The following is a 27998-nucleotide window of genomic DNA, read 5'->3' on the forward strand; positions in this document are numbered from 1 at the left end:
CCAGCTGCAGCACGCTTTTGTTCAAACTCAGAAGTCAGACAGTCGGTGCCTTACAGAGGTGCACTTTGATGTTACTGAACAGTTTTGCCTCTGAAACGCTGATATCCACAGCTTGGCTCTTCATTCAGCTCGATTTATTTTAACTCCACTGTGCCTCTTTCTGAAACTATATTAGTTTTTGTTGTATTTTTATCGTTTGAAGTTGTTCAAACAGGGACAGCAAGGTTTCTCGAGCACAGCAACTGGAGTCCTGGAAGAGGGGAGGATTTTCCTAGAACCGGTTTCTTCGTCGGTTTTGTTGGAGTATGACTGCTGTCATGTACAGTTTGTAGACATTTTACGTGTTTGACAGAAAGGGGAGAGTACGCTTATGCTTCCCTTCATCCTCCTCGCTGGATATCTATGGAGAGGGGGTCCTGTACGCTCTCACGCAGCTCTTGGAGTTACTTGCGGCCGAGGCAACACTGTGAGTGTTGAATTTACCGACCTGGATAGCAGAAGACGACACACTTAACCTCATTTGAATGCCTTTGCAAGGAGTTTGCTGGTTTCTGTGCTGCAGGCAGGGCTTTAGTTTGCTCGGACGGGACTATGGGGAGAAAGAGGAGGAAGAGTCTTTTGAATTGCGCAACAAGGAGGACTTGACTCCCAATGGACGGGTAAAAACTCTCCACCTGCACCACACAACCAATCACGTGCATACTTATTTCATATACAGTACACTTATTCGACGTACACCGTTCACTGTTTAATTAAAAAAAAAAGTACTTAAAAAATGTATTTAGAATGCTAGGTAGTGACTGTAAAAGTCACGTAAAAGTTCATGTCAAAGTAGCCTACGTACTACATATTGTATTATACACTTAATTATAAGCCTGGGTTAATTCAGGGGCATAATTTTAATGTTGGTGAAGAAAGCAGATATGGTTTCAGTTCTTATATAAAAATTTCAAAAAGTAAATATGGATGGACATGTCTAGTTATGATCATAAATGCAACCTGTGTTATAAAAACTGCCCATATTTATAGCTAGCTACACTGTATTAGCTAATGTTGGCTGTTGTCTGTGGGAAGCAGTGAGACCCTCCTCCACTGATGCACTGCACAGAATGCACGGTTTGACGTTCAGGTTTGCATGATTTTGGAGACTTGGGTAACATTGAGCAATCCCACACACTAACGCTCTGATGCAAGCTGCAAAAGCCAGTGTGTTGAACTGATCCTGTGTGTTTGGCCTCTGTCTGCTCCATAGCAAATAAGACTGTGGCCTTGTCTTCTCTGTAATGTTAGTCATCTGATCAGGCACAGAGAGTTCAGCATTGTCCACCCACTTGTGAGGGGGCATTGTTGCCTTGAATTGAGGTAGGCTCTATCTGTATGACCCAGCGTACAACTCTTTTCATGTACAGTCTCATAGAAAAAAATCCCCCCTTAAATATTTATTGGGTTTGTGCGCAATTCCTTCATCATACTCGTTTTTCAGTGGAGAATGTTCTCATACAATTTTTAACCTTTGACCTGTGAAAGCTCAATTTGTATTATGAGTTATTTGGTATAATAGAGCAAGTATTCTGTGCTTCGGAGACAAGCTAACAGCAGAGCCTTGTAAATGAAATTAATACCGCCTGAAGCCACTACTTGCATAGACTTCTTATCTATTTATTGGCCCTTTTGTCTGCTCTCAACCAACCAGTGCAACGCTGCAGCAATTTGCATGAAAACGTTAGACACAGATAAGTTTTACACAGTTATTGCCTCATCAGAAGTCTAACACAACCAGCAGCCTTCAGATAACAGCAACATCTGTTGCTCAGCGGTATCCAGAGAGGTGTTGGTGTGTAGCACTCTTCTTCTTGGCAAACGTCCCTGTCTTGGTCATAATGTACCATCTGGCTGGCCATTGGTGGTCATAGGGAGCCAGCTGTGCTCCATATTCATGATCAATACAAGATCATAGTAACATGTCCCAATGGAGACGCCTGATGGCATTTGAAAGTGATACGCAGAGGTCTTATTTTTCCATAACTTTCCTGCATCCCTTATAAAAATGCAACCAAGGCTCCATCTGCAGAACTGCAGGGTTTAACATCGGTTTATTGAGCAGTAGATGGGTTGTTTGGGAAAGACCAGGGCTTTATGAGATGATGAAGGTTGAAGCATTTGGTTCTACCCTTTTTTTAGTCACTGCATTTTAATCGATGTTATTTTAAACCTTAATAATCCCTGAAACAAAGCTGCATCTTAAAGCTGTGTATGGCTGTGCAAAATTGACTAATGCGAAGCTCATCATGCTTCTCTTTCGTTAGAGCTGCTATCTATCCTATTGTCGTGTATATCACTTATTCGAGTCTTGGTTCTATTGATTTCTTGCTTGTAAATATTCATAAAATATTAGTGTTCGTGACTTGTATTGGGCCATAAAAGCTATAGCTTTAGTCTCAGTGATATATTTGTCTTTGAAGGAACAATCCATCATGTGGTTTGGCCTTTTCAATTTATCAGATTACTTCTTAATAGGGGGAACCACTTTATTGACTGATGTAACTGCCAGTGTTTTATTTATAAGCAGAAGGTAGGAAGCTACTGTTCTGGACTAAGCTTGCCTTTTTTGCTACGCTAAAGCCACCCAGATGTTCTGACGCTATTGATTATTGATTTCCTCATGCTTGAAGGTAATCAATCCACTTCCACAAATCCTGTTTCCTCTGATCTGTGTCACCGATTAATGCTATGTATTGCAACTCTGTGTCAATAGTTCACGCTAAGCTAATAATTAGGACCACAGCTGAGCCACTCGAAGCCAATATCATCAGCTGACCCACTCCTAGCCAACACAATTCGTTACGCCCCCAAGAGCCCCTCCCCTCTGAATATACACATCTAACTGTACTGTTTGGCTTTCCATGGTGTAAACGGAGGGGGTGGGGTAGAGGGTTGAAGATGGTCTGCTATGATTCCCAGGGAAAGCCCCTCAGGGCTACGTTCCACCATTTACCCATAGAGCTCCATTTCATCCAGAGCTTGGCACGCCACATTTTCAGACAGCAGGTCAGACCTCCCTGGGAGTGCGTGTGTGTCTTTTGGGCTTCGAAACACTATAATACTCCATTTAGTAGGCCTCTATCCAGCTCCTGCCAGGGAAGACCACAGAAACCCACAGGACTGGTGGAGTCTCCCTCGCTCGAGACTTCCAAAAGCATCACCACGATGTCCTGCGTCCAGAGGATCCCTCGATGTGTAGCCTCCTATAGGTGTCGCACTGTTCTCCAGGACTCTTCTCATTGAGGTTGGAATTATGAGTCAGTGCTGACGCTTGTGTAGGCTTGGCCCTTAAGAGCATAGGGCCAGGTCAGAACCTTTCCTGCATGTTTACAGTCCTCATTCAAAGAACCTGCTCTCCAACAGCTGCCCAAACAGTCACTCTGAGCTCAATGCCTCCAGTGTTGGGACAGCAAGGCACTAATTTTAGGACAGGACATCCGTCATTCTCTCTTCTTTCCATGTTTCCACTGAAACTTTATTCCGTTTTTACGTAACATGAACTCACGTTTACCAATAAACTTGCGTTCAGCCCTGTCTGGTTGTAAGTGTGGGCTGGAGAACCGCAGTGCATCCTGTTGCATCGAACAAATGGGCACAGTCTGACCGGCCTGAGAGCGGGTCCCAATAACCATCACTACTGCCCTCTGCCTTCAGAGGTGTCACGGTACGCTGGTTTATATTTGGTTTCCGTTGCGTCTCTGCCTCACCACCTCCAGGCCACACATCTGGTCTTCAGGCCGACACTGGCTGAGCCCAAGCATTTCCTCCTGGTTACTCAGCCTCCCAGGAGAGACGAAGAGAGAGAGAGAGAGTAGACGAGGGGAAAAGCGAGAGCGGAAGTCAGCCATGGAACGAACACATCACTGCATCGTTCCCTCCATGCTCTGCTTTAGTCTGGAGTGATTCATCCCCTGCCCGTCCAAAAGGAGAGCTTTTGCCAACTCTGCATCGCACGCTATCCTTGTTCCTCATCCCACAGCCCATTAACTCTATTGGAAAGCTATTTCCCTGTAAATTGTCATGTATTGTGGAGAATTACTCAAAACATTCCAACGTGATCTACCTGACACATTAGTTTATTGATTCTCTGATTAGTTTATATCACGGAATTACAGCTTTGTAGTCATTAATGTGATTAGCATTGATTTGACATGTTCAGACATTGCCGTCTTTCTGAATTCCTCTCTGGGGCTTTTGGCTCGGTTCAGTAATTTATGGTTTACACGGAGGGGTAGGGAGTTACGCTACGCACGCTCCTCCATTCAAAAGTCACTTTCTGACACTGTTCAGTTATTCCTGCCTGTCTGGTTTGACATTTACACTACCTCTCCCTGAGTTAAACATTAATGAAATCTCATTATCCAAACCACCGTCTTTTTCTTATTTGCCTCAGAGCCCATCTGTCTTATAAATATAACACAGGCTCCATACTCGTCTATAAATCTGCACTTCATGTTTTTCTTTCTTATTTTTAAGCTGTCCAAAAAGAAGCAGCAGACTTTTTTTTTGTAGAGCAAGGGCTATACTTAGACTAGGTTGCTCAGTAGTAAAGTGTGGTGTGTGAACTGTGAGGGGCCCACAGATGACCTGGATAGTGTTTCAGGTAGGCCAACACCCCTGAGCTGGGCCAGAGCCGCCACAGGAGCTGACTCAAGGCTGCGGCTGACAGAGACAACAAGTAAAGCCACGGGGACACACAGTGCTGCCCTGCACACCGGGGAATCAGTCTAAATGAGCACAGGCGAGCTCTGGTGTCTGTTGGGTTTTCCAAGGTCAGGTTGAAAATCTAGGGCTGTGAAAGGAAACATCCTTTCCCATCTTCTGCTTAACAGGGGAGTCCTGGAATGAAAAGTTCATTGTTCCACCCATGAAATCTGATTTTACGTGTCTGCCAGTGGCAGCCCCATTTGTAGTCAGTGGAAGCTCTAACCCCAGTTTCCATACAAAACTGACGTCCAAGAAAGAGGGAATGCGATTTGATACAAGTAGCTGGCCTGCTGTCTAAATAACTTCTCTAGCATTTAGCAAGAAAACTGTGCAAGACTTGTGCGTGTGTTCATCAGATGACCAACATTAGTACACCATCATTTCAGTCCCTGAATAAGTCTCATTCTCTTTATTTCTTTACATCAAGGTCACTTTTAACACCATCCTGTGATTGTATAAATGAGGATAGAAAGGATGAAGGCAACTTTTCCCATTATGAGTGCGTAACAGTCCAGGGTTACTCTTAGGTTAACAACCCCTCAGAGAAATGACAGATCTCAATATAGGCATCCCTGGGTTTTCTGGTCTGTGTGCATGCAGCTTTTGCACAAAAGATTCCTCTGTTCCCCTCTCCGATATTAAATGAGCTTGTTTTGCATGCCATATTTCTCTCCACCAGCTCAACCCTTGCAAGTGAAAGCCAAGCATTACAGGAACAGAGCAGCTATTTGCTGGGACTGCCAGGGGCGGCTGCATGCTCTACTGTACCATGGCTTCTAGAGGCAAACTGTTGAGGGATTACTCCTGCCTGTGGACCAGGTCTAAGGACAGACTACTGTTTGTGTTGCATTATCATCTATTTACACTCCTCTCTCTCTTCTGTTGACAGAGCCCAGCTGAGGTGACTGTTTCTCAACCGACTCGCACAGCCAATGGAACAAACGGGTAAGAAGAGAGAGAGAGAAACTGATTTTTTTAACACCTAAATTATAGGAAGTAATAGTTCCTTGTTTCTTTTCACGTACTTCCTCTGAGTGTTAGGGTTTTTTTGTTCTAATTCTCAGGAAGCCAAACGTTAAAGTACCGGCCAGGAACTTCATTTTCACTTCATCTACATTGTATAATGCTGTCATTGGGGGTTTTCTCGTGTGCCGGCTCATGACACATGTGCCAAACCTCATATGCACTCACATGCTCACATGCAGCGTGACAGACTCACATGTATATTGACAGATGACCTGACATTGCTCGCTGTAGTGGTGCATTGATTGCTGATGGATTATGCAGCTGTGAGATTTAAATAGTTAACCTCTTGATTGTTTGAGTTTTGACATTCAAAGGTTGGCTATGGGGCACATAAGCTAACTTTAATATACACAGTTATAAAGTCAGTTTAAATCTATGCAGCTCCAAATGAACAAGTCCAATCTCTTTGTTAGTTTGAACACTGTACATTCACATGTTCTGCTTACAAGGAAGCACTATTTGTCTCACAACTAATGCAATTCAAATGCTCATGTGGTTGACAAGTGAATGCGAGTGCTAGTGAAAAGGAGTAATTCATGGACGGCTTGATCCAGACTATTAGTGCTGGGCTGTGATCTCAGACAGTGATGCAGCCAGGCTCTGCTCCATTCTGTCTCTGGCTTCATGCCCTCATCGTTCCCGGCCCCTCTCCCCTCGTCGACAATCTCTACTGTACATCTGCCGACTCACAGGCAATCAGTCGGACAGATCAACTTATAGGACTATCAAACACAACCATGAATAGATAACAGTCTGCAACGCATCTCAACAAGAGGAGAGCTGCCCTTAGGAAGTGGGTGGAGAGTTGAGCCATTTTGCTGCAGTCATACAGGACGTGTTATCTCCTGACGAAAAGGAAGGAAGGGAAGACGTGAGGAGAGAGCAAGGCTAACTGGACTGGATGACTCAGTCCTACCTCAGCAGCACTCCCAGAAGAGGTGTGGCTCGGATGTGTGTGTGTGTGCGCGTGTGTGTGTGTGTGTCACTTCTACAGTATAGTGGAGGTGGCCTCAGGCCACACGGCATAATTAACTACTGGTTTTGAAGGGAGTGTGTTAAGAGCCTGGCTGTAATCATCACACTGAGTGCAGAGATTAGAGAGCGTAGTGCTTGGTTATTACCTGGCCAATGACAGGACACGCCCAAAAGTTCAGCTATGGAGGGAAAGCCAAGCCGGGCTGTGATAAGTCAGGGCATTGTGATGTCAAAAATGGTGCCTTTTATCTTCAGTGTCGGGTAACAAGCAGGGCAGCTCTGGTTTTTGTACTTTTATGGGGCTATTGAATGGGACTGCCCAGATGGAGACATTAATCTGAACTGTTAGTTTGAATAATGCCCCAGATGTGATGGGGATGAAGTGGAGGGATTGATGTTTGTTCTACCAACTTGAGGTTAATATGGTAATGCTCTGATCATACTGGTTGTACTGAAATTTCAGCGGACAGTATACTAAAGTTGTAAATGAATATACATTTATAGTCAGGGTGACTTTGCACATACCGGGATTTGTTTGTATTGTGCATTTCAAGTCTTCTAACAGGATGTAGATAAAACAAGCATTGTTACATTTATTTGTCATTGCTATTTTGATCTCGTGAAATAGCAGCAGAATTACTCACAGACTCAGTGTGATCAAAGCATCTAGCTATCACTGAAAATATGTGACACAGAACAAGCTAGTGTACCTTTCTGATTGTGTATCGTCGTAAGGTTTCTTTACTGGTCTTTTACAGCAGAGCCTGATCTGGAGGGGCATGTTTTTTTGTTTGTTGTCTGTTTGCACTGACCTCTCTGAGTTACAGTTTACAGAGGGTGTGGGTGATGAACAGGAAGACGGCGCGGGGTCTCCCCTGTCTGTTTCTCAGTCAGCATAAACTGCCAAAAAGCTTGTTCCCTCCTGCTGTGCTCGCACTTAAATCTGTGTTGCAGCACTCTTTTTTTTTTTTTTTGTCCTCACTTTCTTGACTCTGAAGTTCCTTCTCATGGCTGGATCAGAGCAGAGTACAAACTGTACCAGAAGGAAAGTGGACACTCAAGGACTGCTCCAACTCCTTTTCTCACCGTTTGTTCCGTCTGCTTTCTCTATAGCCCCGCTTTTTCTTTGACGGCTTTTGACACAACTTGACATTTTGTGGTGTTGGCTGCCAGGCTGCACTGACTGAAAGAGGCCAATGTTTCTGAGATTATTTCATGTGTGTAAATTGATGTGTGTGTGTGCTAAAGAGAAGTGTGTGTATGAATGAAACATGTGGGCATAAAAAGCTTAGAAAGAGGCCCCGTGATAATTGCCTGTCTGTCAGCCTGTCCATCAACTGTCTAACCCTCCCAAACCGGCCCCTTTTGTCAACATCAGCAAAAACAGGAAGTTTAAATTCACAGAAGAAGTTTCACCATGACAGTGGCTTCATTTCAACCGAAAAGACACAGAATTACTTGCTGATCAACACTCTCTCCTTCACTCACAAACTCAGACTTCCTGTAACACACACACACCCCACCTCCTCCTTTCTCAAAACATGACTTTTTTCCTCTACCCTCAGCCTAGTCCTGAGTTTCTTGGCAGTGGTCTTGAGTAAACAGCGTATTTTTAGCTGGGAGGTCATATAGGCCCAGTCTTAATCACCACATTCCCATTTTCCCACCAGCCCAGCTTCAGCCAGAGGCCCATGCACTGTGGGGGAGGGGATTGAGACTAAAGAGAGAGAGATGGATTCCTACAAAGAGAGGCTGATTATTTAGAGCTTTAGTATGACAGACTGTATTTTGATGAAGGTCGTCACAGACAGTCTCTGATGTCTCATAAACTGTGTAACTTGATGTATGGCCGTCACTTGTAAACTGCTCTGATCCTGAACATCAAACAAAATGCTGCTGCTGCTGCTTTCGAGGTCATTTGTTTGGTTCCCTTTTTGGTCACATCCATCCATAAATGTTTCCGTTTTTCCCAAATACATCCGCACAAGGGTCTTTTTTTTTTTTTGCAAACCGTGTATGTACTAGTGGTCAAAAGGCCCCACTTTGTATGCTGGAACATGTCTCCACTGTTTCCACTGCGGTCATCCAGGCCCGAGAGCAAGGACACAGCTCCTCTAACTTTAATTAGCGTCTCGCCATTTTGATTAGACCGTAGACTGAAATCAATTACTCATCGCTCAGGCCACTCCCACCAAACACACAGTCACAAACTAATCAACTCACTGTGCTGCTGGTACTTGGTGGTTTGAAGTGTGTCACCATCATTGCCACCATGAGGGGACTACAGACAAAATGATGACCTTATTTCAGTATGTGGAAATGGCCTGTATGCTGTAGATTGAGTCAATTTATGGTGTAAAAATTCTTCATCTATATAATGTCGGTATAATTGGAAGAACACTCTATTCATTCTTGGTTGTGCTCACATATTGTGTTTTGGGGTATGTGATTATTCAACAGGCGTTCGTAGCCGAGTGCCGCAGATGATAGCCGTGCTGATATTCAGTATAACATCACAACCTCGAGTGTGATATCGCTTTTATACAACAGCTACACAGCTGCAAATAGTAGTAAAAAGATGTAATCAACAATGAATTATTTTTTGCTTCACCAACCCAACTAGTTCCACAACTTAACTGAAACTAGACTGTTGTTGCCAAGCAACCCAAACATTCTCCTGCACTCTGTGTCTACAGGTTACCACAGATCAGCTGTTTTTTTTACATGTACATTTATCTTTATTAGGGATGCACGCTTTAATTCTGCCTAAATACTTGATGATTCCCTTAAAAAAGCTTGATGTAATGCTGCGACATTAACTCAGCACAAGCGTGCGCGTGCACTGCCTGCACCACGCCTCTTCTGTCAAGTGAGAAGAAGTGTGTAAGATGTCTGCGGTATGGCAGTTTTTCAAAGTTTCCGAAACGGATAGCAAGGTTGCTATTTGCAGTGGTTGCTCAGCATCGGTCAAGTTGTATAAATATTACAGTTTTATTTGAAAGAAAATGTTACATTCAAATAAATATTTTGTACATAACCTAAGTTTAAGTACTTTTCTTATATTGCCCAGTGAATGTGTACATTTTAAAAAGCACTGTATGATGTCATTTCTGTATCTGCCAGTGGACCACTACAATAAGAGTAGGCATGATATCAATTCCACTACAGGGGAGACTTGGTGTTCTCTGCAATTAGGTGGAAAAGAAACGTGCATAATATATCGGTATCAAAATCGGCAGTCGGCAAAAAGGGTTGGAACATATCGGATATCGCCAAAAATGTTGTGTGTCCCTAATCTGTATGTCTAAATTTACTATCAACCAATAAAATGAGAATGTTAATTAACAGTATTCAGAACACCTGGCTGATGTGGAGTGATACACAGAGTGAAAAGTCCTAGTGATGTTATACTCTATATCAGCACTCGTGAAATGCCTCTTGTCCAATCAGATTTTGTCAGTAGGACAATTATTTTTAATGAAATAAATGATGGAATGTTCATTCCTATAAAATCATTAGTTGCAGCACCAGCTGACTCACTTGTATTAGTTTTAATGATTCATTTTATTCAGGTGCATCTGACAGCTTAGAAGGATTTGTAGCCATTTAGCTAATGCTTTGTTTACACTATTTATCTCTTGTCCTTTTCACTAAGTGAGAGGTTTGTAGTTACTGTGCATCAAATGATCATGTTGGAAGACAGAGCAGGATCATGGCAGGAATGATGGGCAAGATTACAGGTAGTAAAGTTACAATGAGTTCACGTATGTGGCTGATTAACACTCTTGTCATGACTGAGTGGGCGTGTACAGTCTACTTGACTGTCGTTTCCTTGACTCTCCTGTCAGGGCAGGGCAATGTGCACCTTTATCACTATTTTAAGTACGGGGAATTTTCCACTAAATGAAACTAAACTGAGGAGTACTGTGTTGTACAGTGTCATTAGCGTTTTAAAAGTACAACAGTTTAATTAATAATTATATACCATTACAGCATGTTATGTTCTTGTATGGGGTTTAAAGTACTGGAGTGACTCTCTAATAAAAAGGTGTTCCCATGCTGCACTTTATTCCTTTGAGGCAAACATACTAACTTGTTGGTGTTTCTATAAGAGAAACTAATGATACCAAAGCAAAACCCAAATCACAGACGCATTTCTAACTTCCGCAGTTGAGTAGCGTGACATTCATATGATGCCCCTCCTCTGCAGTAGCTGATGTTCAGTCCTCGAGGTGCTGTCTGTAGATGTGCGCTCCCTCTATTCTCCCTGCTGTCTAATCCCCATGTCAAATTGTTTCCTGCTCTCCACAGGAAGTTGCCCACTAAAGGCCCCACCGTCACGGCCTCTGCTGGGGCTTCTGAGAATGTGGGGGCGGGTAGCATGGGGGGGCTAGGGGTTGAGTGAAGGTGGGGGTTTTAAGGGCTGCTGGACAGCTGTGCAGATCCAAAGCTCCCACATTGCTCAACGGGCCTCAAACATCTGCCCCAAGCAGTGAAACATTTAATGTTCTGTATTTGTCAGCTATCTTTTATTGTGTTACTCCATAGATTAGTGTGACTGAAAGAAGTAAAGATTGAATTGTTATTATGAAAAGAAAGAGTCTAAAGGTTCTTAATGTGAGCTTTACTATAGATTATACTAACAACATTGAAGAAAATGACCTCTTGTGTGTGGATGGTCCGAGGCACCCTCAGAGCATGCGATGACGAATCCACTCTTATACCGCACACTACAATGTCTTTAGACTGTAACTAGCTTTCACCCTATTGTTCTTATAGTTTTTTCTCATAAAGAGTTACAGAGCAGATGTTTTTGAGAAATGATCTGGGGAGTTTTTTGGAGGTTGGTATTTTGGACACAATGGTCTAGCTGAATTTGAAATTGAAGGTCAGGCTAAAGGTCAAAACCTGGGTTTGGACCTGTGCCTCTGCCCTCCGCCTTTTCCACAAGGCCTCAAAGATGCAATGACGTCAACTTAGATGAATTAGGTTAAAGTTTGGGGGAAGATGGTTAGAGGCAGAAAAACAGATTCCCGTCGGCATGGCGATGGCAAAAGTCGTGACATGAGATAATTGATTTTGAATTCCAAGAAAACTGTCAAAAGATTTATGAGCATGAGTACCTCATGACTCCCAGAAAGTGTAGATATTGTTTTGTGGTTGCATGCCACACAATAATCCAAGGCCTCAAACATAAACACCCCTGCTGTGCACAGCAGGCTCCACTCTCCAGTCAAGGCCCGGTTTTTCTATGAATCTAATCCCTCTCCCATTCGGGCGACATACAGACTATCTCTGCCTGTCTGCGTGCATGTCTGCGTTATGTAGCGGGGGGGTTATTAACAACCTCAAATAAGAGACGTCGCCACATTTCTGTGTTTATTTTGATGCTTATAAGTGGGGTCCTGGGATGCGTGGACTGTCAGAGGTCCCCAAAGAGCCAGTCGGAGTATAATGTGACACCATCCTGACTCTCTGCTTCTCACTTCTGCTTGCTCGTGATGCCCTGGACCACTTCACACACACACACACAAGAACTGTTCCACAATATAGAGTTTCATTGTGTCTGAACATTAGCTTAAATTAGACACTGATGCCTGTCTGTAAGGATCTACAACTGCAAATACTTTTCAAGTGCATTCAAGCATTGTAGTCTCTGTTTGAGAGTAATGTCACAGAGGTTAACCCGATACACCATGGTATAGACAGGATCAGGACAGTGCTAGCATATGCAAAAGAAATGGCTTCTACAGTCGTGTAAGTGGAGCCAAAGCAGATAAGGCTATATTCAGACTCATTGATTATTACTGCCTTCCGCAAGGAAGAACCATCCAGAATTATGAGATCAATAGCCACATAAATCAGCGGGTGAAGGAGAAGGTGACTAAGGCAAATAACCCCAGCAGGGAGGGTTCGATTCATTTCCTGAGCAATGATCCCAGGAGGTGGAGGAGGACAGGAAGGAAGGAGGGGGATGTCACTTATACCTCACATGCCAGTAAATAGAGAAAATAAATGAGTGTAGAGATAAATAAATGAGGACAGATAAACCTCTAAACAATCAAATAGACTGCAAAGGGCCTTGGCCTGAAATAACAAGTTTGTCCCAGACACGGCGTGATCGGATGTTGAAGCATCCTTTTGTGTGGCGGTAGCTGCAAACACGATCATGAGGCATTAAAGAAAAAAAGAGCAGCAGTTCAGCTGATTTACAGATGTTTTTTTTGTTTCTCATTTTAACTATCCAAGCCTGTGACCTCTTGAACCTTCTGCCTTCCTCTGACCGGCACAAGCTGGCTGGCTGAGAGTCAGGCCGGCGTCGCTCTGTCACGTTTATTTTCAGTCGCTCGCTCGGCTCAGCGGCCAAAGTGATAAAAGAGAGACGAGCTGTCCACAGTGGCGTGGTATGCATCAGTGTGTGTGTTTGTGTGCTTGCGTGCTGCTGGGGAGGGAAAGTGGAAGAACGCTGGAGGACAGATATTCGTGGCACTTCTTCCAGTCCCCCCTGCGTGACCCCCCACCACAGAGTATCAGGGAGACTTGTAGTTGGCACAGTGTCACATGTTGAAGGGGTTCGCAGCCAACTGTGTGTCTCTGGGCCAATTAGCTATCCAATGGGAGGGAGTAGTCAGGGGAAGACCTGAGTTGAGAGGGAGGCCGAGTTATTTACATTCTCTTTCTGCTCCTCCACACAGACACACTGTCTCAGAGGGGTCTGAAGAGATGAAGAGCCTGATCATTGAGAAGAATAAGATGGGGCTGGAGGAAGAGTCTGAACTGCTGGTCAAAGGTAAGTCTGACACCTCAAATAAATCTAACCCATTTATTGATTCTAGCCTGTTGATGGAAAAATGCTGTTTTTGTATTCGGAGATGCAATTTGAATACCTGTTGGACTGTTGGTTATACAAAATTTGCAGTTTGAAGACTTCCTCTTTCGGCTTTTGGAAACTATAATGGGCTCTTTCTTTGCCATCTTTTTTGGACATTTTGTGACAGATGATAAAGCATAAAGACATCCATATATAAATAAAAACTGAATGTAGTTTATAGCTGCAGCCTTACTTTGTCCTTACGTTAAAAAAATGTAGCCCTTGCAGGGCAAGGTTTGTGCTGTTAGTCTCATTAAGCAAGTTTATATAACATAACCCTAATTGTCTCCTAATAACTACTACTGTCCCAGCTACACGCTGTGCTGTTGCCCAGTAGCGAATCCCTCTGACCACATGTGGCCCACACCTACCCCCCTCACCCCCTGTGTGTGCATGTAAGGATAGCTACAGACATTAGGGGCGCCACCTTGGGTGTCTGATGCTTTTGAGGAATGATCTCATAAGATATTTCTGTATGATTTTTTTTCCCCTCTTGGCCTGCTTATGCGGAGCAGTAAAATGCCAGCACTTGGATAAGTTACGTCCTGTTTGGAATGGCGGCAGTCCGATTGCCTAATTCTGACAGCAGTTACTATGCACACTTGGCTAGTGCCCCTCCCTCACTGCTGTCCCCTCTCTCTCCGTCGTTGTCTCACTGTTCGAGGAAAGTAGTTTCCCTCCAAAACAGAGGGCCGCCACTTTCCTTGGGCCATTGATTAAAGTGTCACATGGGATTTCAGCTTTGAATCACACCACCATCCTTCAACAGACCAAACTATAACAGAAGAACACCTTAGGGTATTGGATAATCCTCTCATGCCTCTCTGTGTGTTGCACAAGGATTTGTTCTCAGAAGTTCCTCCATTTTGGCCTTTCCCCTGGTTTGGTTTGGTTTGGTTTGGTTGTGTTTATTTTCAGCAGGACACCCTGAAGCTATAAAGGGTTTATATGTAATGTAATATAAGGGTTTTTATGTAAAGAGGTATTTTTATTGTTGATTCACAGTTCAAAATAAATTCCAAAATCATGAAAATGAGCAGTACTAATATTCTTTGGTCAGCGCCACTGTTAATTTAAAAACTGTAGATTGTAACTGAGCAAGGTAAAAGAAGAAGATGAGGGTTTAGAGCATAAAGAAAGTAAAATAGTGCTTTAGTTTTACAGATGTTCCTTAATGATTTTATGATGAAATTCCACCATGCATATGCCTGCAGAGCACTTTATGCATGAAACAGCTGCAGCTTTGGAATGAGGGGCCTATGCATTTGTACTGTTCATATTTATGATAATGCTATATATAAAATAAACGTCAGGACTCATTAAGAAAGGAGGCTTGCAGTAAAAAGACGGAAATGCACAGAGAGAGATTGTTTGCTCAATCCCTGTTTGAGGGGGCAGGGCCCTTGGGGTCAGGGGTCACAAATGAAACAAATTAAGGGCGAGCCGTGGCCCCCAGGGGAGACATTAGCAGGCCACAGAGATGGGATCCAGATGGGGGACCATGGGAGGGGTATACAGGGGGTCCAAGTACTCCGCTGCTCTTCCTCTCTTTCTGTCTCTCTCCCTTTCACACTGGTTGAAGTTCCCAAAAAGAGCAGCATCTGTAGGACGTCCAGTGTCACAGAGGCGTCGTGGGAGCAGGAATGCCCTTCTCTCCATGTCTCTCACCCAGTCAGCTCGTCTGCCTCACCAGTCCCACATCCAGTCTGTCAGCAAGCTCAGCCAGACTTATCTCATGGTTTTTATTTATCCTTTTCACGCTGTGTTTTGATGCTGGCTCCCTCTGATGGGGGTGTTAAGTACCTCAAGGGTTTTTGCTTTGGGCTATATTGGGTAGGATTATAGTCCTGCCACTTATATCATATAAAAGCATTCTTAAAAGGGACATAACCTGAGAGGCTGATCCTCCAGCCCGCTGTACTTTTTTATTTATATTTTGGAGCAGCAGCAGAGACGGTGGAAGCTTTGCACTGTCTAGGAACAACTTTGAGGCAAGGATGAAAACAGGAAGAGAAGGTAAACATGGGAAATGAAAGCAAATTAGACGAGAATGAGAGCAATGGGAATAAAGAAGCAGGGGAAATGAGCACCGGCTAACAGGTGGCAGACAGCTTTCTAGCCACGGAGGAAGTTGTGATGCTGGCGTGGCGTCATTGCTGTTCTCACAGGGCAGGAAGCTAAAGCTACATTGCCTAATTGGTCCTTTTAAAATCACTCTCAAACAAGCCATTTGAACACATGTACACAAAGCCACTCCAGAAGAAGAGTGCTTCAACCCTCTATCAATCGACCCAGTCCTATGGATGAACTTTGACCCCCTATCAGGGCTCTTAAAACCTTCTCCATCCTTCTCTCCAGGCAGCAGCTTTTTAAATCTACTTTGAAATTAAATATCTATTAGGAACGATTTGCACATATTTCTGAGGGGGACAAGAATTTTACTGCTGTTTGGGAACTGTGGATCTGGGATGTTGCACTCTTTCCAATCCCTCAGGACTTTGGGAACACAACAGTCTTGCATAGTAGAGCCAGGCCTGGCAACACCAATGAACATGCCTATGAGCTGGCTGAAGGCATGTCTGCTCTCCTCACTGTGTGTCTCACACTGTTCCAGTACATCTCTCTCTCTCGCTCCCATTTTCTCACTCTGTCAACCTCTTAAGTGGTAATTATGTTGGCTACATGCAGGCTTTAATGTCCATGCCATTAGCTGGCTGTATTTTTATCCCTTAGTACTTACCCCAACAAGGCAGTCACATACAGACTGCTACAAACTTTATGGACAATTACATGCCTAAGGGATTATTCTTAGTGAAGACAGCACTGGTTTGGGAGCTCAATGACTAGCCAACCTCCCACCAAGACCTTTAAAGGGTAATGCTTGTCTTTATGTGTAACTACTCTGGGCTTTCTTTGATAGAAAGTATTGTTAAATTTAAATGACAATGGATGACCACCTATTTTAATGCTGATAAAACTGCCTCCAGACTCTTAAGCAGGCGAAACAAATGCTATGAATTGCTATAACTTTACTGGTTATAGGGTATATTTCTCTTAGTAAGGTTTTAAAAGTAGCATTTTTAGCTTATCAATACCAAAACATGGGTCTTGGCATGAGTATCAAACAATGATGTATGAGGGTTATGCTGGCATCTGTAGCTGTGAGGCAGATGAGTAATCTGGCAGTGTTTTCCTCCAATTGTCTATAAAAGATCAGAAAACAATGGAGGAAAAAAAACTTCTAAATGTTCAATGTCAAGAGCCCAAGGTAACATTTTTACTGCAGATGTCTTGTTTTGTTCAACCAACAAAACCCAAAGATTTTTGGTTTCCTATAAAGTTGGACAAGAAAAGCAGCAGGCTTCCAGTTCGAAGAAATGTGGTCCATTACTGGTTAAAAGATCTTCAGCATCAATGTTTCATAAAAATAAATATCTAAAGTTGCAGATTAATTTTCTTCCGTTGACTAATCATCTTGATATTGAGTATTTCTCTAATTCTACATGCCATTTTATTTTGAAACCTGAGTTTTCATCCAACATGTTTTTGAATCTTATTTTAAAGGGTGGCTGTTGCGGGAGGTGCGAGGCAACTGGATCAAGCAGCGTCGGTACTGGTTCGTGCTGAGCCAGGACTCCCTCGACTACTACAGCGGACCCGAGAAAGGGGCCCGCAGACTGGGAACGCTGGTCCTCACCAACCTCTGCTCCGTCATCTGGCCAGACAAGCAGACATACAAGGAGACGGGTGAGGGGCACACAGACAGGGCTGACTCACACATTTATGTTTACTTTGCTTTAATCTCTGTAGAGTCCAGTAGGTCCTTTTGTTATTTCACTTTCTGGTTAAGCGGTCGTAGGCTTCTTCAAAAATACCTTGGACACATGTTTTGGGTTTTTTGATATAGAAGTGACGTCTTGTGGTTCCTCTCCTTTCCCATGAGTTTTGTAGTTGTGAGTAAGTTTGGGAAGCCCCAGACGTGTTTGGTCCAAACTGAGGCTCATGATTGGTCAACTAACCTCACATTTGAGTAAGCAGCGGGGCATCTCCCTTCCTTCTCTGGAATGAAAGAAAATAAAAGGCATGCAGAACACAGAGGAAAGTCTTTGCTGTTTTGGTGGAGACAGAGGGATGACTTGTCCTTTTCGAGTCAGTGTTACTCAAACATGTTGTCCTTTGTCTACGTCTGTCTGACAGTCCCTCAGCCTAGGGGATTATGTCCTGGTGGCTTCACCACACCACTCAAAATGTCCCAAGCCTTGTGTACTCCCAAACCCACACAAAGTTCATACTAACCGAATAAGCCTGGGAACTTATCTGGACAAAAGTGTGCTTTTTTGTCACTAGCTCTTTTGTCTGTTTCATTACTGAATAACTACATCCATCCTAAGCCACTATGACACATAAGAGTTGCATGACATATTTACTTCCTCTATTTACTCTCTGGTTGTAACAATGAAATGTAAGTGTTCTCTTTAAGGGGCCCACTTTTGTCATGTGAGGGCATATATCTAACTCAAAGTGGTCAATATCAATACCAACATGTCATAATCTCAGTTGTTAAACCCCTCGTGTTTTGGGTTTGTACTTTACCAAGAACCCAAACAAAGAAGGATGTGGTGCCAAGTCACGTAAGCAGGAAAGCACGATGACATGGGGCTTCAGATCAGGCCGGGCTGCAATATCTAATACTTCCTCCTCACAAGGAGGAAGCATGTGTTTTGTTTTTAAACTATTATCACAGGTTAACCAAAAGGACAGTCACTTAGGGGTTTAACACGTGTGTCCTAGCTCATCTGCAGAATAGCTGTCCTTGTTTGGTTTTGGCGTGGTCTGAGGTTCCTCTCAGACTGACCTTTGTACCTCGGTGAAACTGAGAGAGGAAGTCAGGGAGAGGGAGTCATGCTAGATATGCATGATGTCTCGTGCTGAGAACACTTCTCTGTTCTCTTCCCCATTTTCTTTAATAACACTGTCAGATGTGGAGGCGCCGTTTGAATATCACTTAAAGTACTATTCTTTTTTTCCGTTTGTTCCCCTAAGGCCACTGGAGCATCACAGTATATGGGAGGAAGCACTGCTACAGGTTGTACACCAAGCACTTCAACGAGGCGGTGCACTGGGCATGTGCCATCCAGAAAATAATCGATACCAAAGCACCAGTGGAAACACCAACACAGCTCCTCATTCGAGACATCGAGGTGGGCCACAAAACACACACACACACACACACACACACACAAAAACATAAACACACATTTGCGGTTGCTCCCCCCTGCTCTGTTGCTATGGAAACCATAAAGGCCTCGTTGGGACAGGAGAGTCCAAAGTTTCCTCTGCTTGCCTTTCCCTTTTGAATGACTTCATCTTATTCCACCACACTGGGACAGCACATAATAACAGACCTGAGGCGGAGAGGTTACTTCAAAATAAAGGTATTTCCAGTTAAAGAGTGCTCAGAGAAATTGGATTTGAAATAACGTTTTTTTTTTTTACTTTCTCACGTTAAAGGAGATTAAAGTATTTTTTATAAGGGACAGTCATATTTTTAGAGGGGTTTCTAGAGAGCACAGCATATCGGAGTCTGATTGAGCAGACCAATGACTGATCTTGCATCAGCCAGCTGGAGTAAGAGGGGCATATTTTGCAGAGGAGGTGGAGGAGGGCTTGGCGTGAAGCAGCAGAGCTAGATAAGCAGTCCTGTAGCTGGCCTCCTGTCTCCGTAATCTCCAACTCAGAGTCTCTAATCTGAAAGAAAGTGGTTAATCTGCTTGCCTCCTTCTGCTTGGGCAGGAGGGGCCATGTTTATATGCTGGATGAAAAGCAGGGGTGCTGCTTTTTAACGTTCTCTTCATTCATTGTTTGGCTTTTTCTCCATGCAGACTCTTCCTCAGTGCTTCTCCCTGCTGCTGTCTCTCCCTCACCTTAAAACACAGGCACACTTTCTCAAATAGGTGCAGTGTTTTCCCTCTTGAGTGTGAGATTAGGACTGCTGCTGCATAAATCAAAGAGAATGAACAGTAGGGGCATTGTGTGAGCATGCCTGCTTGCTTATCTTAAAAGCATTCATGTTCCAGCAACTGACAAATGGGAGAGCAGGGATTTCAGTTTCAGCCTTGGACCCACAACTGGAGCCCATGTGCGAGAAGAGAAAAATGGTGGAAAGATCAGATTAGATTAAATGGGTGAATATCTTAAATCTGCATCACATAACATTTAGAGTATAATTGTGGTTTATTGAAACCTTATGTCAGTGTTTCTGTCACCAAAATATTGTTAAGCTCTGGGAACACACCCAGCTGAAATCTAAAGAAGCAAGTTACACAAGTAGCTAGGCGATCTTAGAGGTCAGCTGCACTTTTTTGGAAGGGGAAAAGAAGGTAAAACAAATTATTCCCTTAAATGTCCATTTTAAACTTCCGTAACAGGAAACACAACTCTAAACTCAGACCTTGTGTACTGCAAAAAATACTGTGGGAGTATAAGCTTAGACATCCGAGCTAAGCCCCTGCTTTATTTATGATATGTTTTATCATCTCATCAAGTTTGTGTGTCTTGCCTCCACTGAAAATTATATAATGTTTGAAATGTTGCTACCAAATCATAGCAAGAACCTTGGTAAGCACAGTGTTAGGAAATGGGCTTCTTTGCTTTCAATGCTGAGAGATAGGTGAGAAGATTGATTCAAGATTTTTTTATGTGTAGCCTACTCTCTCTCGCTAACTTAGCTTAGCATAAAAGCAGGAAACTCAGCAAGCTTGGACCCATCAAAATGTAACAAAATCAGCCCAGCAGCTACTCTAAAGCTAAAAGTTTTTTTCTTCAGAGGTGCTAAGCATTCATTTGTTACTGTTAGCTAGAGCCAAGCTAGCAGTTTCCTTATGTCCCTTGTTTTGCTAGCAAGCTCAGTTAGCCCTCTCAGCTCTTCTAAAGCGCTATAGTTACTAAAGCCCTATATAGTTACTTGCCCCCCCAAAGATATAGAGTGCTACATAGCAACCTTTAAACAGTAAATTGTATCTGTGTTTAACTTTTCAGTTTTTAATTAGTAAGCTTAAGAGGTGCTGGTAAGCAAAGCAGAATTTGTTACCATTAGCTAGAGCCAAGCTAGCAGTTTCCTTATTTCCCTTATTTTGCTAGTGTTAAGCTCAGTTAGCCCTCTCAGCATGCAGCTCTTCTAAAAATCTATAGTTACTAGTCCCTCCACATATATAGAGTGCTACATAGCAACCTTGAAGCTTTAAACAGCAAATTGTATTTTTTGAACGTTGCAGTTTCTTATTAGTAAGCTTTCGAGGTGCTGGTAAGCAGAATTTGTTACCATTAGCTAGAGCCAAGCTAGCTGTTTCTATTTCCCTTATTTTGCTAGCGTTACGCTCAGTTAGCCCAGCTCTGCCAAGCTGACTTGAGTGATAACAATATTTTCATCTAGCATGAAATACACTTGAACTATATGTGTCAGGGGTCGACCAAAACAATAGTGGACAGTTTATAGACCTAGACCTACATATGTACAGTGTATGCATAATCATCTGGGATGTTGAGCTATACTTCTGCATGTTGTCTACAGAGCAGCATCTCATTCCCACATTTCAGACAGACATGCCTGTCACCAGTGTGCACCAAACACTTCAGAAGAATGTGTCAACTTTGCCCCACTGAGGAGGGGTGAAAGCAGGCTTGTCTTGCAGCCAGAGAGAAAGAGCGGCTGATTTGGGGGGTTTCAGAGGCAGGAGAGAGCCAGAGCAGTGGCAATGTTACTAATGAGCAACAGGTGCTGGAGGGCAGTAGCATGGAAGCCATCTGTACCGCTGTAAGGCATCTATCCCCATAGGCAGCGAAAGACACAAACATACGCACACTAAACTCATTGACACCAGGACATAAAATATAACGTGTCAGTCATGCTTGTGTGGTTTGCTGGGTCATCACTTGACCTTCCTACTGCTTTGAACGTTGCCAGAGCTGAATTGTGACCCTGGTCAAATCGACCCCGGTCACCCCTGACAGACCCACTCAATCACCCACTCACTGACCTGCTTCTAGGTTGGCTACAGGAAAACTGAGGGCATATGAAAGTTTTTGTCTTTACTGTGTCTATTGATGTTAAAGCCACTTTTCACTTGTGTACTTTAGGAGAATAAGTTCAACCCTGAGGTAGTGGAGCACATCTACCAGCACAATCCTATCCTGAAGTACACCCAGGGCCCCCTGTATGCTCCTCTGCTGCCCTTCCCCTATGGCAGCCTGGAGCACACATGTAAGTAGTTTACATGTACACGTCATATATTAGTGTAGCAGCAGTATCTGAAGTTGCGGGTGGAAATCATTATAATGGTAGATATAATTTGTAAATATAATATATAATAAAACATACTATTGCACTGCTCATCTTCCTCCTTCCTCCAGACCACAGCGGGAAAGGCTACGGCTCGGTGCGCGAGGAGTCCGTGAAGCTCTTCAACTGCCTGCAGCAGCTGGAGTCGGCGCGAGAACCCGTCCCAATCATCCAGGGCGTGCTGCAGACCTGCTTGGACCTGCGGCCCCTCCGCGACGAAGTCTACTGCCAGCTCGTGAAGCAGACCAGCTACACGCCTGCCCCGTATACTGCAGCTCACCTCCGCTACTGGCAGCTTCTCACCTGCATGAGCTGCACCTTCCTGCCTGGGCCCATCGTGCTCAAGTACCTGCGGTTCCACCTAAAGAGGTGAGATTAACAGTAGTGTTTATTTTGTTTGTGAAAGTGATTTAATATAAGTGTAAATGGAGTCGTCAGGAGTGTACACAAGTAGTCATCCCTTTGCTATAGGAATAGGATATAAGACCAAGAGTCAGATGATGGTTTTGATACAGAAGCACGTGAGCAGAATTGGATTGAATGCTGGGAGATAAAGGTGAACTAGTAGTGTGTTGTAGCAGGAAATACACAGGGTCTAGCCGGCGCCAGCACTGTTGCCACCAGTTTAGATATAGAAGCATGGTATGCCTTCACATTGTTAGCATGTTCCCCTGGACAGATCCAGTGTTTTAGAGCTGGCTTTGCAGGTCTGAATTAGCCCCTCTGCCAAGCACACTGGTCCTAGTTATCAGAAGTGATAATCTCCTGCTCTCGATTTTCTGTCAAACGCCATGTCATGAAACCACTTCAGTTTTCTATCGCTGTGTCTATGCTGGGAATCACCCTGCAACTAATGGAACAGTTGCATGCAATGCCGATTCATAATTACGCAGTGGAACTTGCTACCAGTGTGTTTTGATACGTCTCGCTGTCGCTCTCACGCACTCTTTCACTCTGTGGATCAGTGCTGAGGCTGCAGCTGGGCAAGCTAAGAGCGGAGCTGGGCAGCGGGCCCACAAACCCTCCTCCACTCCCCCAGTGCCCTGAGAAACCCCTAGGGAATGTCTGCTGTCAGAGAGAATAGGCCAAGAGAAAGAAAGCAGAGGAGAAGGGGGAAAGAAAGGAGGAAAGAGCAGAGAGGGGTAAAGAGGAGTAAAGGAAGGATCACACAGACTCAGTGGAACATTCCTAATTATGTTTCAGCAGGACAAATCCCACCCTGTGGCCATAAAGTTATGAGCGAGTAAGAAATCGGAGGGAACGAGAGGGCCTCTCTGTGTCTGGCAGAATGTTTGAGGCCCTCATTCGCCCCTCTCTGTCCTTTGTTGTGTGTATTTTGGGACGAACTTTGCAGTATAATTGTTTCCTTCCTATTTCTCCCTCTTTGTTTACACAGGGCTGAGCTCATATCTCCGTCAGGTTGTATTTCACACCTTTCACACTCCGCAAAGTGTGTGAGACTTCAGGCTCCAGTTGCAGCGTGTTGTCCGCTGCCTTTGTGTCCCCTCTTTTTTAAAACAACCGCACACACACACACTCTCACCTACCACTCCTGGATGCTCCGCTGGGAGGAAGTGGCAGGTCATTCCGGTTCACAGGAACGGAAACACTTTTTCCTGTTTCTTACGCTACCCAAAGTCAAACGTGTTTTTTTTGTCATTATTTTTTTCTTTGAAGGATTGAGGGATGCTGAGCCTTTTAAGTCCCTAAGAGCTAAAGTGAGAACATTTGTCATTCCTCGCCTCATTGACTTCTGAGCTTTGCCAGCCCAAAGAAAATAAAGAACTTTTGAAATGATGACTCGAAGTCCATAATCAGCATAACACTTTTCAGGCTTAGAGTCACTGTTAACATCAGAAGCAAAACAAACTCTCCCTTTTAAGTATTGGACATTTTCGTTTTGCTGGCATTTATATATTGCGATTCTTAATGTGCTCCCACAAGCATTCACACACATGCTATGTATTCACCCACCTCACTCTCACTCTTTTGTGCAGGATCCAGAGCCACAGTCCTGAGTCTGAGATGGATAACTACGCATCATTCATCAGCGAGGCTCTGGAAAAGACCAAGTGTCGGGAGTGTGTGCCATCCTGGGAGGAGATCCAGATGCTGATGAGTCGACAGGAGATGCTGTGCACCGTGCACTATCCTGGCCCCGGATCCTGCCAGCTCTACATCAGCTCACACACTACCGCCAATGAGGTGTCTTTACTGTTTGGATCAACGTTCATCAATCTTTCAGCTACTTTCAAGGCCGTGATAATGACATCTATTCTGTCTTTTCCTTGCCCCCTCACCAGGTGGTTCGAAGGATGCAGGAGAAGCTTAGCCTGCAAGAGAGCAAAAACACGTTTGCACTGTATGAGCAGAATGCACTGTGGGAGCAGCCAATCGCAGGCGGCACTCTGATCGCAGACATCCTGACCAGGTTTGAAAAAAAAAAAAAAAAAAAAATGTCAGTCATGTTCGCCCTGTAAAACTGAACAGACACACTGTGAGGAAGTCAGACACAATAAAACCAAGCAGGCAGACACACTATCAAAACACTTTGTCTGGCTGGAATCTGAGCTATTTGTCACTCGTTAGATGAAGCGAACAGAGCAGTGGATTGTGTATTTATTTCCACTAGTCCAAATCCCACGCTGAACGTTATCTAGTTCCCTTGATAACTGGTGACCTTGTCTGGTCTGGTTGGTCAAACATGAATCCCTGCTGGGAAACTGGTCCTATTTCTGTCGGCAAAGCCTGCCAGCCAACATAAAACTGAGTACACCATGACGTTACCAAACAACATTACGCATTAGGAGGTGGTATCTTGTAACATATTAACATCTAGGCCTAAGATTCTTAGTGTACCATTTATATTGAGTATATTTGTTCTTTTTCTGTCCCTGTTTTGTGCAGCCTCTCCACCAAAGAGTCAGAGTCTAAATCCCAATGGAAACTGTGCTTCAAGCTCTACTGCCTGTTGGATGCTGACAGCATATCAGTGGACAGCGTTGAGTATCTCCTCCTCTTTGAGCAGGTAATGGAGCAGAAAACAACTCCACAAAGGGCAGAGTCCTCCGTCCAGTGTGTCTTTGTTATGCGAGACCATTTCAGCCAGAAAAAAATGAGATATAATTTATTGTCCTGCTGTGATAGATTCGTCATATTTCATTGGATTATTAGGTTTTTACTTAACGGTTATTTATGGCCAACAGGCTGTGATTGCAATAAAATGCAGTGCATAAAAAAGCATGACTAAGAGCACTGGCTGAGGTGCAGAGGGGGCAAGAGTCAGCCAGCACTGGCTTCATTTAACATTTTTCCTTGGGACTCTCATAAAAGAGTTATGGGACTAAATAAAGCAGGGTGGGGGAAGAAAGGATTGATGGCAGGACTGAGACTTGTACTTGGAAATCGTGCCTAATGTTCTTCCTGTTTGGTCTCTCCCTGTTTGTCCTGGTTTTGGCCTTTGCTCTGCAGTGTCATGAGATGGTGGTGCGTGGCCAGCTGCCAGCCTGTGAAGAGGACCTTCAAGCCTTAGCTTCTCTGAGGCTCCAGTGTCTGATGGGTGACTTCAGCACACACGCCCCATGCCCTCCTCTGGACGAGCTCTTCCCAGGTCACATGCTCGAAGCCAGAGTCCTCATGTCCCTATCTGCCCCCCCGGCCCTGCCTCCTTGTCAGGTGGCGGCGCAGGGCTGCCCTGCAGCACAGCGCTTCCCCACGGGCCTCCTGCAAGGAACCCTGTGGAGCCATACTGCTACAGCAGCGCACAAGCAAAAGGTGGAGCTGGACCTGCGTCTGCGGAGCCGTCTGAAGGAGGAGGCGGCAGCTGTCATGGGATCCATCTTGGAGCGTTGGAAAAGTCTGTCCGGTTACAGCTGCAGGGACAGTATGGCTGCCTACCTCACAATTGCACGCCAGTGGTCGGGCTTTGGATGCACTCTGTATGAAGTGGACTTTTATATTGTAAGTATTCTAAAGTCAGGCTTTGGTTTTATTGTTGCACTTTTTGCTCCCTCTGAGCTCAAGAGTCATTTGGACTCGTGATGTAAACGAAGGGATGTCTTTGAGCTGGTCTGACCTCTGCTCTCCCTCTTCCTCCTCCTTCCAGAGTTCGACGGGGAGTTTTTCCCAGAAGCTGTGGTTGGGTGTAGCTGCTACATCGGTGTCTCTGTATCGGCAGGGAGAGGCAGAGGCCCTTGAGTCCTTCCCTTACGGCCAGATCTGTTCCTACGGGGTGTCTGATAGCAACACTTTCAAGATCACAGCAGGGGATCGCGATCTGCTGTTTGAAACCACCAAGGTATAGTTTCTCATGTCCCACATGAAGATAAACAGGCTGAAAGCTTGTGGAAGTAAAAGGTCCTATTACTGGAAGTGTTTCTCCACTAAGCTTAGACACAGTTTATCTTCACTGGAGTCAAGATTCAGTTTGTGTACAGTGCAGGGCCAAGTGGTCTTATCACCAGGCAGTGCTCGCAGAGCAAGTGAAAGCAGCACGCTGTCTGCTCATGATACTCCCTCCAGCTCCCTGACCCACTTTAAAAACACTCATTAATTTGATCTAAATAGAGAGCACACAACCTGCCCCTGCTCTCCAACTGATGCTAACCAAAAGTCTGACTTCCTGGCATTAAAACTGGGGGTGAGCTTTATTGCAGTGGTTAGATTAAAATATTAGGAAACATTTCTCAGAAACATGGCTGTCCTTCCAAACAGATTTTTTTTCAGTAAAGAACAAATCTTTCCTTTCACGGAGCAGATTTGCTCTCATCTTCCCACACAGAACAAAAAATCCCTCTGTGATCTCTCATGAGGTACAAAAGTGGCTTTTATTTATTTATTGGACGCACTGGCAAAATTAAAGTACATCCAAGAAAGGCTCATACTTTCAGGAAATGAAGGCCTTGTATTGCTCTGACATAGAGTGCAGGGCCTTGAGCGAGAAGAGAGAGAGAGCAGATTTGCAGGGGGTGATTATGGTTAGGCCTGGAGTTATGGGTGAGGACAAGACTGGCTGCTGATTCAAGGGTGAGTTGGAGAGTTGGTCTAGGCTGAAGCGCTTAGACTTTAGTCTGTGTCAATCATGTTTCAACAGGCATAGCCAGTGTCCTCATGCGTCATGTTTAGACACATAAAAACAGGACAAGAGTTATGGAAATGCTGGCGTATGATGGCTGGTCGTCATGTCCACCAAGGTCTGCAACAGCCGCTGAGCAAAATATGTCAAAGTGATATATCCACACACATGTAAGGCCTCTTTTTTCTGATCAGGGTGTGTGTGTGTGCGTGTGTGAGTGTGTGTGTGTGTGTCCTCCAGAATCTGACTAACTGCATCATCCTCAGCTTCTAGAGGATCCAGTTTTTCTAGCAGCTGAATGACATCATCCATCTCCACCCTCCTGTGACAGTGCCAGACAGACACTAAGATTGCCAGATTGACCTCTCTCACTCTCTATGTCTCTGTCTCTCTCTCTCTCACTGTGTCACAGCTGACTGAGATCATGCAGCTGATGAATGCGTACTTCAGTGCCATCCGTCGCCAGCGAGGGAAAGGGGAAGATGCTGACATCACCATGGCCTCCACACTGACGCCCACCTTCCTGGAGCTGCCCTCGCACCCCGTCTGAGAGGCACCCATACCCGGACACCCTCAAACCCCCTCACTGTCCTCCTACACGTGGCCCCTTATGAGGCCCAGCCCCAGTCCTCGGGACACCACGCCTCCTCCACTGGGAACGGCACGGCAGCCAAAACAAAGAAAGGGCTGTTTTCGCTCCCCATCCGTGAAAATAAACTCTCGCCGAGCTTTCCAGCTGAAGGAGCCGGCCGCTGGAGGAGGGTAGGGGGTCGGGGAGGAGTGGGGACAGGAAGGCGAGGGGGGTTCTGTTTTGCAAGTGAGGCCAGAAACCCGCAGAAACCAATGCGGTTGCTGATGAGCTGTCACACACCCTCCACACCATCCTGTCACGCTACCAACTCTGTTACCCTACCTACATGGCAACACCACCCCACCCCCCCCTCGACAATGTGAGACATTGGCGT

General features: G+C 44.6%; 1 protein-coding gene across 1 annotated transcript; it reads left to right on the forward strand.

Annotated features, from left to right (window-relative positions):
• The first annotated feature begins 45 nt into the window (after positions 1 to 45).
• On the forward strand, positions 46 to 27786 carry plekhh3 (pleckstrin homology, MyTH4 and FERM domain containing H3). The gene is made up of 13 exons (XM_069674493.1): positions 46 to 659; positions 5639 to 5694; positions 13446 to 13540; positions 17186 to 17368; positions 18665 to 18822; positions 21758 to 21881; positions 22031 to 22328; positions 23957 to 24164; positions 24263 to 24390; positions 24867 to 24987; positions 25431 to 25919; positions 26065 to 26256; positions 27446 to 27786. The coding sequence occupies exons 1-13, from the start codon at positions 525 to 527 to the stop codon at positions 27581 to 27583; spliced, it is 2325 nt and encodes a 774-aa protein (XP_069530594.1). The 5' UTR covers positions 46 to 524; the 3' UTR covers positions 27584 to 27786.
• The last annotated feature ends 212 nt before the right edge of the window (positions 27787 to 27998 follow it).

The sequence above is a fragment of the Semicossyphus pulcher genome, unplaced genomic scaffold, assembly GCF_022749685.1.
Source record: "Semicossyphus pulcher isolate SPU_LCO1_2020_fin unplaced genomic scaffold, fSemPul1.0.p SCAF_23, whole genome shotgun sequence".
NCBI lineage: Eukaryota > Metazoa > Chordata > Actinopteri > Labriformes > Labridae > Semicossyphus > Semicossyphus pulcher.